At 33.2% G+C, this 18,305-nt stretch overlaps 1 protein-coding gene across 1 annotated transcript in view; it reads right to left on the bottom strand.

Moving 5' to 3' along the window:
- Positions 1 to 5,993: 5,993 nt before the first annotated feature.
- The window catches only part of LOC140445422 (uncharacterized), a 30,896-nt gene continuing 18,584 nt past the window's right edge, over positions 5,994 to 18,305 (bottom strand). Inside the window, exons 2-3 of the mRNA XM_072537435.1 lie at positions 13,884 to 14,117; positions 5,994 to 8,101 (exon numbers count right to left, since the gene is read on the bottom strand). Of these exons, the coding sequence (XP_072393536.1) occupies positions 7,866 to 8,101; positions 13,884 to 14,117 (470 nt within the window). The 3' untranslated portion in view covers positions 5,994 to 7,865. The remainder of the gene's footprint in view (positions 8,102 to 13,883; positions 14,118 to 18,305) is intronic.

Here is an 18,305-nt window from a genome sequence, read left to right as displayed (position 1 = left end):
TTCTTCTTTTGGTTACCTGAATTTCGTTTAATAAACACGTATAATATATTTTGTAATAACTTAATGATACATCGTCGGCTGTATGCGATAGTAGCATAACACAAAAACTGGTAATTTTTGAAAACAGGGGTTTAAAGTTTGTGTGCCAATAGTTTTGCCTTATTTGTTTTACTACATATGGATTGGGATGGTTTTCGTAAAATTAAATTATGGTGTATTTGGGAGAGCTTTTAGGTAATCTTCAATGAATTGTAACACAGACTTTTAAAATCAACCCTTATTTTGAGTTGTGCCACTATTGCACATCAACATTTTGTCTTTCAAGACTAATAAAGGTAAAAACAAAACTGGTATATTTTTTTTGTTATTCCTATCAACTGCAATAAAAGTTCAATAAAGAATATTACAAACTACTTGAATGAGAAAGATGTGTTTATTAACACCTATAAGAAGTACGAAATAAAAAAAGTATATATTGATAATAATAGGAAAAGTTATGATTAACAATACTTTAGATGTCGATTGAAAATCAGCGTGAATTGGTGGAACACTCTTGGCTTCACAAACGCTAGTAAGGTCTTTTTTCTCCTTTTCAATTATTGGCAGGCTGTCAGTGTAAGCCTTTTCTAGTTCTATAATATCTGTACTTCTCTTGTGTAAATAAAGTTTTAAAATAGTAGTGACTACCAGAGTACATTTTTACAGAGTTTTTACATACAATTCATAAATATCGTTGAAATGATTTCCTCGGTCATCCTCATTGAAAATTGTCACTGTTTTAGTATTTAACTTTTTCAGCTCAAAAAATTTATTATGATATAATTCGTGTAATTCGAATGGTTGTTTACAACAAACAGTTCGGAAAAATAGGCCCTCGTTTCAAAGCTTTAGTGATATTAGCGATGAGTTATATAATTTTGAAATAAATTACAGCGTACTGATACATTGAAATTAGGTATTTATACTTGTTTTTTCCTTAGTCACCACAATTGTCTCAGTAAAACATGAATTTTAAATCGTCAGGATGGGTTTTTATAGATATTTGTTCCAAACACACCAGCAGGCACGAACCAATTTCTATGACACCTCTACTGCCTTCTCCTTCGTGCCAAACATAGCTGTGCACATTTCCAAGTCCCTTTTTCTAAAGTTCACATATATAGAGAAATGCTATTTTGACAGCTTAGATTTATAATAGAAGGCGGAAGCGTCTCTTTTTGGTGTCGGTAGAGCAGCTTGTAGGTCAAAACAAGCAACTTTTTGTGAGTTAGTTACATTCTTTTTTGTCAAGTTTTTTTAGCTCCCGGTTTAAGTTTTTCTCCTTATGACGATTACTAAAAACATCTTCTAGGGCTATTTTTTCTCCACTACTCGAATTTTTGTATTTTTCATAATACGGACATTGATCTTTTTGGGGAGAAAAGAATGCATAGTTAAATGTTAAATTCATAATTAAAAGTTTATGATATAAACCAATTTTTAAAAATACATTATTGTCTCTTTGGCAATCAGCTTTATGATCATTGTACAGATCTGTCATTGTAGAGATCTGTCCTTCTATATATTTTTTGATGTACTACTTCGACAATAGTGGCTCTCCATTGTCGGAATTAAAGAAAGGTGTTTACGAACCTTGTTCATAGTTTCGTTACCAAATGTTTTATGAATGCTATGTTTATCTCTTTGAGCGTTGCTTATAAATCCATTTTCCGTCTTCCCAATGACAGTTTGAATACATCTATTAGTAACTCCAATGGTGGATATAAAAAATCTTTTGCACACTCCTATTTTTTTCTAATCACGGTTTTCCAAATAAAATGCATGATTATAACCACGGCTTGTATGTTACCTTTATCTGCATATCGATATGTTGGTTTAATTATAGACATGGACCTCAGAATATAGAAAAAGGTGGAAAGATGCAGTCAAAGAAGATCTAGAGAAAATGGGGGTGCGACAATGGGAATTACTGGCACAGAACCGACAAACGTGGAAGGCAATAGTAAACGCGGTAAAGACTCACGAAGAGTTGTCGCGCCATTGATGATGATGATCTCAGAATATAACTTGTAACGTGAATTTTTCATCACATTTCAGTCTACATGGACTGCAAGATAAGTCTAAACTACAACCCAAAAATGGTCAGATTTGTAGGTTTTGGTTAGTTCTACTTTAAGATACAGTGCGGCGGCTAATCTTTTCTGATACCTACATAATTAAATATGTAATTAAAAATATTTATTTTTTACTTATATATTTATATACCGTTAAAGTAGGACATATCGTATGTGCTAGAATTAATTTTGGCCATTTTTTATTAATATTTAACTTGTTACCGCATGCATACATTGCTAACTGATGTAGAATGGCCTTTATCAAAATTGTCTAAAGTTTTCTACTAAATCGATTATTTGGAATTATACATTAAAATAATATTGATATTATTACTTACGTTGCTGCTGCTCGAGATACAATTAATTCACTTCTTTTCTGATAACCCCTTGGATCTGACATTTTTAAGACATTTAAAAATTGTTTGCTATAGTGGCACAATTCACAAGTGCCAGTATTGCATAGAAACTTGATATCGACACGATCCCACTACACAACTAAAAAGGGCCAGTAATACAAGAAACAATTTATCACAACCGACAACATGTCATAGCGACACTAATGACGTCTAGCGGACATTTTTACTAGTATTATTGTGCCAGTTTTGCAGGTCATAAATAAGGGTTTTTAAGCCCTCTGGCGATGTTAACTCAATTTTATCAATTTTTCAGTTAAGCCACTATTACAGCCTACGACATATACAGGGTGAGTCATGAGTGAGTCCTACCTCGTATCAACCAATATAGATGCATGAGTCTATATTCGTTAAGGAAACTTGGGTCACAGTGAACGATGTTACACAGTGAACCAGCAGCCCCCATCCTTTGCCTATGCACTTTATCCCCCAACTACAGTTTAATTCTTTAGCAATATACTGTGCCCCAACTGTGAGCTTTAGTTCGCATCAAGCTAACATACTCTGTAGGTGTGTATTTATATAACTACTGAAAGGTAAGTCGATTGCTTTTTTTCACATTGTTCTACATTTCCCCCTGTATAGAGGAGGTCCTGCAAACGGATGTCTTCCTGTTACCCTTTTCGTCAACTAAAACCACCGATTCCTCGTCAAGACACGTGCACAACTTAGACGTGCCTTGCGCTGCCTAAATTGATTATGAAGATTTGTTGCCGGTTCTTAGCTAGGAGCGGTAAGGAACTAGGGGGAAAGTAAATGGAATGTATAGGTATACTAGGTAACAATAAGTAAGTATAGTGAACAAGTGTAATACATACATACATACATACATACACACGTACATACACTTAATTATACACACCTTCATACATACACAAATATATATACAGTGTGTGAGTGTCCGTAAAGTATGGAATAAATATTTCCTAAATGAAAAGCCTTTTTAAAAAAATCTAAAACACGTCGATTTTTAAATTTAATGTTCCACATTTTACAATAAAATTTCATTATACAAGGTGATACACATTACAGTGATGACGTCATCGGCTCTTTTTAAATGTAACACTCTGTATTTTAAGACATTTTAGATCGATAAAAATGAGCTGATTCCAAAAAAGTTTTCCTACTTTACGGACACACTGTATACACACATATACACATATGTCTGTCTCAGTTTCTTTCTCTATCATGGGCTTTCTCTTCATAATATTTGTTACGTGGTCTATAAGAAATTCAAAGTTCTCTCTGCTTTTCATAGCGACACGTATCAAGTTGTCAGAGGATATCTCTCCTAGCTATGTTCGCATTATATGTTATTCCGACGCAAACACCCCTTGCACCTGAAGATACAATGCTCCGCATCGTCTTCTACGCTACATATGACACAATTATCATCGCTGGTTTTTCGAATACGACACTACATACTGTTACGATAGATAATGACGTGTCGTATGACTCAAAACTGTAAACCTGTTTTTCTAATAAGTATTTTTTAGTAGGCAATATCCAAGGGACTCCTACGCTAAAACCAGTTTCAGCCGTTGACCGACTTCTAGTAAATTCGCCGAAAGACCAGTCCTTGAGTCACCTTCTCGTCTATTCGATAGAATCCCGTTCTAATGGATGGAAGGTCATCGATTCATCGCCAGAACTTCGAGAATAACGGCAATTTATATTTAAAGAAGGAATTCTGTTGTAAAGGGACAGTTAGATTTTGAACATCGCGTCGCGTTTTAAAATGTAACGCACGTATTATAATAAATGTAGAATAATTATATAATTATTGGTGTAAAATAAATTAGTAATAAAGACTTTAATAAATTTGTAAGTGTTATAAATAGAACCTTTAATAATAAATAAAAACAATAAATTAGATTAATAAAAACACTACAATACTTTCGCAGAAGATATTGCCGATAGGCTCATGAGGATTGTGGGGCAGATGACAACTTCCGTCACGTGCAAGCAGCGCGAAAAATTTCGGTTAAAAACCAAAAAAACTAATTTTTTGCTAATAAAATGTATTAGTAATCAAAGTTTTATTGTGTCATTAATTTTTTGCTAACGTGTTTTAATGTTTACAGTGTGTCTACGGCCACTATACGTTTTAACTGTGAAGTGTAAAACAATAAACCGTTAACGTCTAACGTGTGTTTCTAACCTTACTTTTACTCAGATTTGTTGTGGATTGTTTACAAACTTGAATGATTAGACAGTGTCCTTTTATATTTTTTTCCTGGTTTAGGTAGATTTTTTATGAAATATTTTGATTGCTTTTACAGCAGAATGGAAGATATCCTTAATATTGAAATGTTTGTGGAATCTGATTTCGAGGATAATGACATGGACGATGCTATACTTCTACATGTATTTGGTAATAATTTATTGCGAAATTGGTTTCCGTCATTTTTTTTTCGATTTTTTTCACTATTCTTAGGTTACAATAATACAAACAAAAGATAAATCTTTGGTTAAAATCACAAAACACCAAAAAGTTTTTAATTTTCGGAGATTTGACAGGCATTCGGTAATACTCGGAACAATTTGGATAACGTTAAGGGAATTCGTAAACGCACGCAAGGTTACGGAGACCCGTTAACGCAAACGTGTGTAATCCTCTACTGCGCACGAGTAGCTGTCAAATTATACGTTAACGTTAACGTTTTGCCCTGCACTTTAACTCCCTATTCAAATAAAGCTACAGCGTTCAAACCGGTACTTTTTGTTTCGTATTTTCAGTACCTACAAACGGCTTTGTCGTGCAGCTCGATCGCATCCGTTGTTGAAAAAAATACTTAGGTTAGAGTAAAGACCGTCTGCAGACGGTCTTGCCGATTAAAGGACTGAACAAAGATAGCCAAATAGCATTTTGAGACTAAATTCACCTCCTTCTAACTCATGGAATTAAAAATTTTGCCGGTGTTTTGAAACTATCTGCCGAGAACCACCTCTACCGTTCTAAAGTCAATCTGCTTCTCTATTATTTCGACTACTACACTTTACGAATTCCTGATGAAATTCTTCATGACCACAACAATGAAACCTCCTTCTCTCGCTGTCCATTGAAGAGTATTCTCATGACCCTAATCATTCTCTTTTACTGCTCACTAACTAATTTCCGGTGGCAAAAAACGAATAACAAATAACGATAACGAATTTTAAGAAAATCCGGACTCAAACAAATGAAACCGACTGCTTTTGGCTGCGGGTTCACCGAGAGTAATATAATCCTCCCAAATCGGTATAAACATAAACGGAAAGATTCCTGTTTATTTGATGCGCAAAATATTCAAGCGGAATCAATATCAAACGAAATAGCAATTTGTGTTATTATAAACAGACTAAAAATGTTTATATTATCAATCTCAGCGACGCAAAAAGATTGAGAATATTTTTCGGTGTTTTAATATATACGAGGTAAAACGGAAATGCTAGAATCTATTAGGTACTTTGAAAAAGAGAATAATAAAATGTCTGTAATTTTATTAATAAAATTATATCTACTTTTAATGACTTTACAATCAAATTCGTGGAAAACATTGGTAACAAAAAATCAAGAATAATAATTGTAATAACAAATCGTATAACTTTTTTGTATATCTCTTGTAGGTACTTAATATTATATAACATATATTTAATTCATTGTACAGTATTATAATTAGATCTAAACGTACAACAAAAAGTACAAGTGCATGTTTTCTTTGGTATAGTAGTTGATTCATCAGTATAAAGTTTCGCATGCTCTTAAAATTTTACACCATTGAACAAGAACAGAGTTTAAATCGAAAAAATACGGACACTGCTCTCAAAAAAAAATTACACAATAAAGTATAAAGATGCACAACAAGCTCACCTTGATATATAAGAAATTAGATACTTGTGGTTACCAAAATCAGGAAGGAAATAAAAAATTGGTGGAGAAATCTTAAGATAAATTACAAATCAACCAACAATGAGCATTTATACATGATGGAACGCTTGAAATACCTTTGTAATAATGAGAAGAATACTTATTTCTCATGATTAGTTGTCTTTATTCAATTTTATTATCTGTCCTATAGATAATTCATTAGCTTCTTCGCCTTGGTTTTGTCTGACAAAGTTGTTACTTCTTCTTCCTAATTTTTCATCCTTTTGTTTTTTCCTAATTTGAATTTAATCTATATTTTCTGATTTCTTATTAACTGTGGAACTATGCTCCCATTCTATTATTTGTTCATCGATAAAAAGACTATAATAGTCTGCGTATATATACTGGCAATTTAAGTAAGGATTATCATTGGATACCAATTTCTTATTTCTCTCATTGCGTTTTTTTGAATATATCTTTAAGTGCTAATTAAAGACTTAGGACTAAATGATATCTTCTAGTTGTAGCTATGAAAAAGGTATTTTCTTGAACTAAGATCCTTTTTGTACTATTATAATATACTAAAAATTAGTTCTGTATATCCATATCAGATGACTGTCACATAAGTATTTGATATATATTTCTCTTCTTAGTTAGTAATTTCATCGCGAATAAGTGATCACATGTTCTATATTTTATGTAAGTTTATAAAGTAGGCTAAAGTAAGCTATAAAATAGAAATCACTCTGTTGAGTAATATATTGATTAGCAATTTGTAAATGAAATAGGTAATAAGGTGATTGCTTCATTCTAGTTACTAGATATGTTTCTTGTGATTTGATCATTTGATTCATTTTCATATGTAAAATATTCTTGTAATTTTTCCACTGATTTAAGTATTATAACCATAATCTCGAATTTATTATTCTTCATTCTTCTTATTTAAGACACTATGGAGTGAAATTTAAATTTTATTTCATGACAGAAGAATTAATATTTCCTCTTTTGCTATTGAGCATGAGTTGAAAATGAGTTGATTGAATTGTCACACACCAAAAGACTAAAAACGGCAAACATAAGATCTATTAAGAACCTGCACTAGATCCAAATCTTAGAATCAAGAAAGACTACTTACGTAGAACAATTTTAAGAGTACTTAATATATTGCAGCTCAATCCCTGTCAAGCAAACTTGAGGGCATTCTGGTAGTTTTAGAAAGTATTAGAGATTTAAACATCAATTGACAGCCAGTTAGGTAAAATAATAATTAGAGTAAATAAATTGCTTTATCTTTTAAACTAATTAGTACGGAATGTGATTTAATTATATTACTATACATATATTTAGATAAATTACTTTATACACATTCATAAAAAATCCTAAACTTACAAAAAGATCTATTTCATCTAAGAACGAAATTTTAGATCAGATCTATCTAATCTCTGAAACTGTCATTTCCATCAGAGTAAAAATTTTATTATTTATAATTTACTTTTGTAATAAAACTAGCAACACTAAAGGTATTGATGCTAATATGAGATTGGATTTGATTCCTGTCGCTAGATTGCATCCATCAGTTTCGCAGGTAACACAGTAATCGATATTTCTGCTTTTGTCGTTTTTCAGTTCATCGGGACACTCTCCTACTGGGAGACTCTTCGGAACAATGCGGCAGTCTCTATGAACGTTTGGAATATCGGAATTGGAACCGCTGCTAGTATAACCTAAAACGAAATAAATTATGAACCATAACATTTATTATTTGTTTCCCAAGAATGGAAAATATATTACAAAGCACTGCTGCAAGAAAATTGAAACGAATATTAAAACACAGAAGAAATATACAATATAAAAATACATGAAGAATTCATCATCATCAGTGGCGTTACAGCTCTTTATGAGCCAAAGCCTTCCTTAGAACAATCCTCCATTCGCCCCTGTCTCTGGCAACTCTTCTCCATGCTTTAATTCCGATAGACTTCAAATCATTTTCTAGGTTGTCTTGGTACCTAAGTCTCGGTCTTCCTCTTCTTCGTTGTCCGAACGGCCCTCTTCGGTCAAAAACTTTTCTGACTATGGCATCTTCCTCTCGTCTGATTACATGACCTATCCATCTGAGACGTGCTACCTTAATGAATTTTACAACGTCAGGTTCTCCAAATCTTCTATACAACTCAAAATTGTAACACCTGCGCCACAAACCTTGTTCTTTTATGCCTCCATATATTCGTCTTAGTATTTGTCGCTCAAAACGTTTGAGCAATTCTTGGTCATTCTGTATTAGTGTCCAAGTTTCTGAACCATATGTTAGCACTGGTCTTATTAGTGTTTTGTATACAGTCAGTTTAATTTTTGTAGGCATTTTTGAGGCCATCTGTCTTCTTAAGCCATAGTAACACTTATTGGCGAGCACTATTCTTCTTTTGATTTCTTCACTGACGTTGTTATCTTTGGTTAGCAGCGACCCTAAGTATATGAAGGTGTCAGCACCTTCCAGTTCTAGGTCATCAATTATTATTCGTGTAGGTGTCGGGTTGCTTGACCTAGTACAACACATATATTTGATCTTTTGAACCTTTATATTTAGTCCCATTCTGTGTGCAGATGCTCTTAACGACCGAAATGCTTCAGTTAGAGATTCTGTGGACCTACCTATGATGTCTATGTCATCTGCGTATCCGACAATTTGTACTGATTTGTTAAAGATAGTACCATTCGTAGTAATCTGCGACTCTCGAATTATTTTTTCTAATGCCAGGTTAAATAAGAGACACGATAGTCCATCACCCTGTCTTAGTCAATTTTTGCAATGGAAGGGTCTTGAGAGATCGTTTTGGATTTTTACCATGCTCTCTGCACCTGTGAGTGTAAGTTCAGTTAACCGGACAAGATCAAACGGAATGCGAAATTCTACCCTAGCAAGTAGAAGTTTATTTCTATTAACGGAGTCGTATGCGGCTTTGAAGTCAACAAATATGTGGTGGGTGTCGAATTAAGAAGAACATGAAGAATTAAGAGAACTAATTATGGATATGGGAGAAGGGGGAAACTTGATACGTTACAATTTTCCAGATAATTTTTTTTACAACCGATCTAGAACCTTGATAAGTTAGTGAAACATTAATATTTATCGCAATTTTGGATATTATATGCCAAAAAGTTATAAAAGTGAAAAAAAATTATTGTTGGATATTGAACATCCTCAGTGGTTTAGAAAAGACGAACATCCTATGCGCTTACTGTAGCTCTTCCTAAAAGTCGCGCTTGGTAATTTTTTAAAATTTGGTCAAGTGCGACTTCACCCATGTCTTCTTGATTTTAAAATCCTTGTTCTTTTTTTCCGTTATCTGTCCTACGTAACGATAGACTTTTCGGAGACAAAGCTTACAATTACCCAATCAAGCATACTCAATTCAAACTCGTCACCTTCTGCTTCTGATTCACATTCAGTATCTGTCTCTACTTGTATTTCATCATTAGGATCATATTCAGACTTTGACGATGGTAGTATAATGTCACTGCCCCCGAACTTGAAAATTCCCTCAAATCCTTAAGTTTTTGTTTAGTTATTTTTTTAGTGCTCTTATTTTGGCCCCTTGCTCTTTTTCTAATTTTGTCTCTTCTTTAGCCCTAAGTTCAGCTTCAAGCGCAAGTTTTTCTGGTGTGCCTGTGAGAATTTTCGTAGTTGCTCGCTTTCTACCCTTTGTTGAAGTCCTGGGCCCAGCTTTAGGATGAGGTCTGAACATGTCTTGGCTAGTAAAAGTGGCAGAAGTGAAAGGCCGGTTATTGTGCTCTATTGATATTTGTTGTAGCTGTTTATTTTGTGAAGTATCTCCATTTACAGGATGTGATCTAATTATTTGAGATGTGGTGAAAGTGTCAGTAGAAGTATAAGGCTGGTTTATGTCCTCTATTAGTGTTCGTCGTAGTTGTTGATTATGTGAAATCGATCTAGTTAAGGAATGTGATCTAATTATTTAAGGGGTGGTAAAAGTGCCAGTAGAAGTGAATGGTTGGTTATTGTTATTTATGGCTGGTTATGCAACATTAAACTGAGATAAAGTGGAATTTTTTTCCGGATCTTCGCGATCAGTAGCATACGCCGACATAAAATCTTCATCGGAAAAATATTGGAATTGAAACGCCATATACCTGTAACTCTGAATCCACTCTCAATATTACGTGGAGTAAAAGTTATGTGAAAAATGTAAGCTGAGCTTCCTCTGACTTTGTATATTGTAATTGTCCTTTCTGGGTGGGTCACCATCCAATCATCACAGGTAGTGTTATCAAAAACTCTTGAGAGGACCAAATACAGACCAGATACTGTCTAACGCCTAGAGCTTATGCGACATGTGTGGTGGTACGGTAAGAATAATTATTTCGTGTTCTTTGGCATACGTTATGGCTTTCCGACTAACGTGGCTATTAAAATTGTCCATTATGATTAAACATTTATTGTCGGTAGTCGTCTTTACATGTCTCTGAAAATGTTCATCCATCCACTTTCATAAACTACGCTGGTGGTCCCTGGTGGACTATAATCAATTATGCGATCTTGCCAAAGTTTTCAAGGAAAAACCATAAAAGGCGGTATATGGTTTCCAATTGCGTTGATTGCACAACAAACAGTTTCTGTTGCTCCGCGTTTCCCTAACGTAATTTTACCAACCTGTTTTCCACCTTCGCATGCAATGGTCTTCTTTGGCTTATGGACAGTTGAAAGTCCAGTTTCGTCTACGCTCCAAATTGCTTCCGGTTCAATTCCATTGTTTTCAAGAACTGTCTTTAAATTTCCAAAAAATTTTGATACATTGTTTCTGTGCTAGTTGCTTTAGAAAGACTGGTTGCTTCCGGAGAGCGTAGTGATAAGGTCTTCATCCTCTTTATAAATCCGTTTAATTAGTCGTAACTGACTTGCGTATGTTTATTCCACGAAGAAGATATTTTTTTATTGTTTCTTACTATAATCAATTATGCGATCTTGCCAAAGTTTTCAAGGAAAAACCATAAAAGGCGGTATATGGTTTCCAATTGCGTTGATTGCACAACAAACAGTTTCTGTTGCTCCGCGTTTCCCTAACGTAATTTTACCAATCTGTTTTCCACGTTCGCATGCAATGATCTTCTTTGGCTTATGGACAGTTAAAAGTCCGGTTTCGTCTACGCTCCAAATTGCTTCCGGTTCAATTCCATAGTTTTCAAGAACTGTCATTAAATTTCCGAAAAATTTTGATACATTGTTTCTGTTGAAGCTAGTTGCTTTAGAAAGACTGGTTGCTTCCGGAGAGCGTAGTGATAAGGTCTTCATCCTCTTTATAAATTCGTTTAATCAGTCGTTACTGACTTGCATATGTTTATTCCACGAAGCAGATATTTTTTTATTATTTCTTACTGCAAACTCGTACGCCAGTTCTTTTGCTTGTTTGGTTGTAAGGCCATGGTGTTATTTCCTGGCAACATTTAAATAATCTTTATTTCCTCCGAATTTATAAATATTTGAGCCTTCTTATAATCAGCAGAGAAGGTTATTTCAACATTTTCTGATCGTTGTTCAGATCAGATCAGATCGATCAGAGAGACTTGCACACCCCTAGGAATTACATTTGAGTGTTACAATTCATTGGGGCGAGGTCTATTGACTCGTGTTATTAGGAACCACTCCACCGTGGTCCAATGCTCCAGACCATTCCTTTCCCCTCTATAGCAGTCTGATGAGCGATAGGGGCTCACTATCAGCCAAAGGCTTTTCGTGTGAAAGTCCTGGGTACAAGAATTCCAACACGATATCTTAACCCGATCAATGTAGACTAACGTGAGGCGCTCTTTTCCTGCTTTCTCTAGTGACGTATCATCGAACTGAAATTGCTTGTTCTGGCCTCGAGTCTCTACTGGCGATTTAACCTCTGGCTGTCGACTGGTGTTCTTTTCTTGGCTTCTTCCCTCCTTTTTTAATGACGTAGCCTATCTATAAAATGAAAAACATTCATCTATAAGGAGTCTCTGGGAGTCTTGATCCGAGGATCATATGTCGCAGGTAAGAGGGAATCAAGTCTCCCCCAAGAAACCATTTTAATATTTTAGTCTATAAATATATGACAACAAACTAAAACTCATTGCAAACTGTGCATTACGTAAACTGAATGACTATGGAGTTAAATAAAAATTACACGAAAAATTCACCTAAACGAATAGTAAAGAAAATCAACATAAAATAATTTTGAAAATACTTCTCGGTAGGGACAAAACAATTGTAATGAACACGTTCTCTTCGTTGTGTATTCTAACAAAAACTAAATTACATGGGATTTAATGCCATACCACAGTATATTGCTTTAAAAAGAATTCTTTTCTGCAATAGATATACTGTGGCCATACTAACAGCTACGCTATGTTGCCGGTTTTATAATTTTAGGCTGCTTATTTAATGAAATTTTAAAGAGTGATAAAGTCTCCCATATGATCAAGTCTCTCTCTTCTCCTCTTCAGTAAAAATGGTCATCAAAAAATTAAAAAATAATAATAGTAAAAATTAAAAAAAAAACAATAAAATCCAAAGGGCCCGAGGATTTTATTTGATAGTAACGAGTAAAATCGAATCGGTAAATGACTCTTATCTGGATGAGTAGAACCCTCGTTTATTTATTAGCTTTAAGGCGCTAAAAACCGGAGTAAAAACTAATCTGCTACTACTTTAAAAACCTTATAATATAATCTTCTTCTTATTGCGCCATCTCCTTGGTTGGCGATCCAAATGGCAATTGTAGCTTTGGATACTGCTGCACGAAAGATTTCTGTGGATGAGTAGTCAAACCATCTCCTCAGGTCTTTCAGCCACGAATTCTGGCGTCTTCCAACTGATCTTTTGCCCTGAACTTTACCTTCCAATATGATTTGGAGTAATTTATATCTTTCACCTCCCAACACATGACCTAAGTATTGTATTTTTCTCTCTTTGATTATGCTGAGTAAATCTATTTGTTTACTCATGCGCCGAAGTACCTCACCATTGCTAACTTTTTGTATCCATGGAATTCTCAGCATCCGTATATCCGAAATGTATATATACATTTCAAAGGCATCTTTTCTTTTTTCTGTTTATTCTTTTCCTGTATGCTTCTATGTTGTCTCCTTCGGCATGACGACCAATTTTGGCGTTAAAGTCACGTTACCTTGCCATTTTTTGTCGGTCGCATTATTTCATCTACATTGTTATCAAAATTTTCAATTTCTTCCTCTGATTTGTCACTTGTTGGAGCATAGACCTGAATAACATTTAGGTTTTTATGGGTTGTTCTTAATTTCAGCTTTGCTACTCTATCATTTAGAGGGATGAAGTCTATAACTGACTGCGCAATTTTGTCCGATACTAATATAGCCGTTCCATATTGATGTTCTGGGTCGGTTCCTCCTGACCAATAGATGTATCCATCATTTTGTTTTTTGTTTTACTGGACCTGATCCTGAAAAAATATAATACAAAATGATAATATAAATATTGGTTACCTCTGAATACTGTCTTTATACAGACGGTTTTTTGATTGTAATTATTTACATAACTTCCATCACAATGCACTTCATGAGGCTCATTCCTGTTACCAATTGAAAATGGTCTATTATTTCCTTGGAAATTAAAGTTTTCAAAATGTCTTCTATTTTCTTCTATCTTTGTAACATTGAAGTAATCTCTGCAGGTAACGTCAAATTCAGACTTGCACGACCAACATTGTAATGCCAAGCCTAAAATATAATATTATTTTACTATTTTTGTCGACTTACAATTATATTACTAAGCATTCTAAAAGTTCATAAAGATAACCAAGATTATGTCTAAATTTTGTTGTTATTAAAAAATACATTAAATTATAAAATTAAATTCTTATAAGAATCTACATTTTAAATATTTCGAAATAAAAAGATCATTCTGAAATTGTTTTTTTGTTAGGTCTTAGTAAAAAATTGTGTGTATATGGGATTAAGCCAAAACTGATGAGAAGTGGAGAAAGACGTATGAAAATCCAGTGGCGTATACTCACTTTTATTTAAACGTTAATTATATTATATTGTTTAAATATTATTGTTCAAAATAGTCCACAATATATTTATCTGCAGGTTTTTACTGAAGTTTCCATCTCTATATCCAAAGACCGTTTTCAAAGATATAAATTATAGTTATATTTATTTTATTTGTTTATTACTATATATTTATATAATCTTATATTATTTATTTTTTTTTGTTTTTTCTTAACTTTAAAAACGGTCTCTGGAATATAGATGTCAGTAAAATAAACATGTAAATAGATGTATTGCGGCTTATTTCCAACATTCTCACTAAAAATACGGAATGCCACAAGCAAAAAGCCACAGAAAATTAAATATTACTATAATTTGTATACTTGAAAACGATCTCTTTATATAGATATCGAAACGTCAGTAAATTAAACATTTCAATTAAATATATTGTTACTTATTTCCAACAATATTTCTAAATATACAGAACGGCAAGCAAAAAGCCACAGAAAAATAAATATTACTATCACTTGTATATTTGAAAACGATCTCTTTATATAGAGATCGAAATAAAAAACAAGTAATTTTGCAGAAAGCTTAGAAGTTACGCTAAAACGTCTTTTGACGTGATTCGTCCTTAAAGAGTTACACAATGAAATTTTTTTAAAACAAATTTTAAGACAGTTTCCATACCACCCCAAAGGTATGTCTTGTGGCGCGTTACTTTTTTTTAAATGGATGTTCGCCAGGAGCCATATTGTCCCATTAAATAAAATTAACAAAACACTTAAACAGTATAAAACAAAACAAAATAAAATCCTATAAAACAAAATAAAATTCTATAAAAACAAAATAAAAATAATTTTTGATGTAACAAAACATTGTACTATTCTATTTAAACACAAACACTATTCACACTTACTATGTTCTTCTCGTTTTTTTTTTGTTTTTGGTTTTTTATGCTGATGTTTCTACTAAACTATTAGAAAATATTATTCGCTGTCTAAATCTGAAGATGCAGTGCTGCTATCGCTGTCATTATCTTCACCTGGTGTAATCATAATTGGCTCTAGTAAAACTTCGACATGAGTGTCAAGTTCCCACATACGATGTTCTTCTTTAATTATGTGGCCTATACATTTAGCCCATTTCTCTGGAGTTACATGGAGGATTGCTTGAATTAAAAGTTCCTTAACTTCGTTTAATTTGAACGTTTTGTTATTGCGTGCTACTTCTCCTTTCACTTGCGCCCAGATAAGTTCTATGGGATTAAGTTCGCAATGATAAGGTGGTAGACGCAGAACTTTGACACCATAATCTTTTGCAGTTTCATCCACAGCATATTTAAGATATTCACTTTTCCTTAACCGTGCAATGTCTAGTAGCTGAATTTTGAGCATTGATTCTTCGTATGCAATCCCTTTTTCTGTAAGCCATTCTTGAATTCTCCCTTTCCGCCATGCCGTCGTCGGTAATTGTTCTAGTCTGCGGCTATGATATGGCGCATTGTCCATAACGACCACAGACCCAGATTCCAATTTTGGTAAGATTTTCTTAAACCAGCGCTCAAATACTTCGGAAGTCATTTCTTCATGATAATCACCTGTTTTTTTCAGCTCAAATTGAAGCAAACCATCATCAAGGAACCCTGTATCACTTACTATATGGGCGATGATTAAACGCCATCCCTTTCCTGATGAAGCTTTTAATCCTGTAGACCAGCCTTCTATAAATGCTTCGCGTTTACTTTTGACATTTAAATCTTGCCAAACTTTTCCAACTGTCTGACCTTCGTTAATCCAGGTTTCATCCAAATAATATATTTTGCGTCCAGTGTTGAGAATTTTTCGTATTTCTTCTAAATATTTTCTTCTCCAAAGAATAATTTCATTTTTTTCTAATAGCATACTTTTTCTGTTGCGTTTTACATATTGAAAGTTCATTTCGCGCATGGTCCTGATTAAGACTCTACGAGATATTTTGGGTAAGGAGTCATCGTTTTCGAGCTCTTGAGAAATTTTTTTCAGTGTTGGAATTTCACTCCGAAAATAAAATGAATGAATTTTTCGACGTATAATATTCCTTGTGTCGTCATCCAAAACAATGCTTTTCCTACCTCTAGTTTTACATTTTTCTTGCTTTTTATTTTCCGATATATTTTTAAGTACACGATAGATACAGTTAACGGATACTTTTGTTAAACTGCTACAAATGTCGACCGCTTCCCTCCGGACGTTAACATTTTCCGTCTCTTTTGCGGCTTTTCATTTTTGGAATCAACATCAGAATTTTCTGTCTTCTCTTGGAACAACTCGGTTTTTCGTCCATTGTATTTCAATAATCACAGAATACATATAACTAAAAATTTACTTTAAAACGACAAACTATAACACTCTTATTATTAATAACACGTTTTATCAATACTACAATACAGTATTGATAAAACAGTATTGACAACAATAAGTTTACAAACTTATCACATAAAATATACTCACAAAATGCAACACATGCACTACTCATAGAAACGCCAATGTAAATGAACCATCGGTTATGTCCTGATGGACATTTCTTCGGCGAAAAAATAATAAAAACTAGTTTTACAGCTATGTCTGGGTCGGGATTCTAAATCGAAGTTTCCTCGCTACGTTCAACGTTGCCAAACGATTGAAAAATAATGTTTTAAAATATCGAGTTTTATTTTATAAATTTAAATATGTAACGAAACGGAACATATAAATAAAATTTATTTCATTACAATTTTGTGCTTAATTTTTACTATTGAAAAAATCATGTTTTTTGGTATTTTCATGACGGTAATAATCGCTGCGTGGAAGAATACAGGTTTTGTATGACCATAATTACTACTTGTGAACAAGAATTGGCTACACTGTACGACAACTTCTGGACAAGTCTACTATAAAGAAGCACAAATAAATATACTACTTTATAATATATTCTGTAATTTCTTATGAGGAAACGCAAATTGCAATTGAGAAAACTGGTAGTTTTCGAGGGCCGCTGTGTACATTTAAATTTGAGGATATTCGGCGTTAAAACTATGAAATCACTCTTCTTAATTAAGGATTTCTACTATAGGCGTTATGTGAGTTAAATATAATTCCACAGACTGTTGAAATTCTACGCTCTGTGAAAGAAATTTACTTCACAGTTTATTAATGTGTTATTGATACGCATATGATTTGTCCATGGTCCCGTAGTCAGATTACTGAAATTAGCCTGCTGTTTTACATGAAAATCAATATCATAATAGTCGTTGCAAATAAGATAGACCAGGGAAATAAACAAAAAAAATACCCTGTTTGTGACACTGAACCGGCAAAGCAAACGACAGTTGTTTCGAGTAGTATGGACCTCTGTAACAAAAGTCTATATGTATCTTGCAGTCGATTTTTTGACCTAATTAATTATTAACAAATTAAGATCAAAAAACAGCTTTGCTTTGCTTTTTTTGTCTATCACGAAAAAGTAAAGCATTTGAAATAAATTTATAAGTCATATAAAAACCTTCAAAATTGCGTTTTTTTAATGTTCCTATCCTTATTTGTTGCTTAGAAAGTTGCAAACTAAGTCAAAAATTTTGGTTTTTTATAAATGTTCATTTTTTAAAACAAACTTATAACCTTTATATTAAAAACAAGATGGGGTGTTGCTTAAAATATGATCAAAATTTCAAGTCGGTCGGTCAAATAGTTTAAAAGTTATTTAATTTGTTTATCCCAAATTAATTTTTTTGGCAACAATATAAGTAAAAAAACTATATAGCTATATTAATTATACGGGTAGCTTCTGAAATAAGAAGATTTATTCTATAAATATTACTTAAAAAAAAATGAGGAAAAATAATTTTAAATTATGCAAAATAATTTGTCAAAAACATTTCGATTTTCTGCTTATAAA

Source organism: Diabrotica undecimpunctata, chromosome 7 (genome assembly GCF_040954645.1).
Source record: "Diabrotica undecimpunctata isolate CICGRU chromosome 7, icDiaUnde3, whole genome shotgun sequence".
In the NCBI taxonomy this organism is placed as follows: Eukaryota; Metazoa; Arthropoda; class Insecta; order Coleoptera; family Chrysomelidae; genus Diabrotica; species Diabrotica undecimpunctata.
The sequence above is the reverse complement of the archived record's forward strand: the minus strand, read 5'-3'. Positions and strand labels throughout refer to the sequence as shown.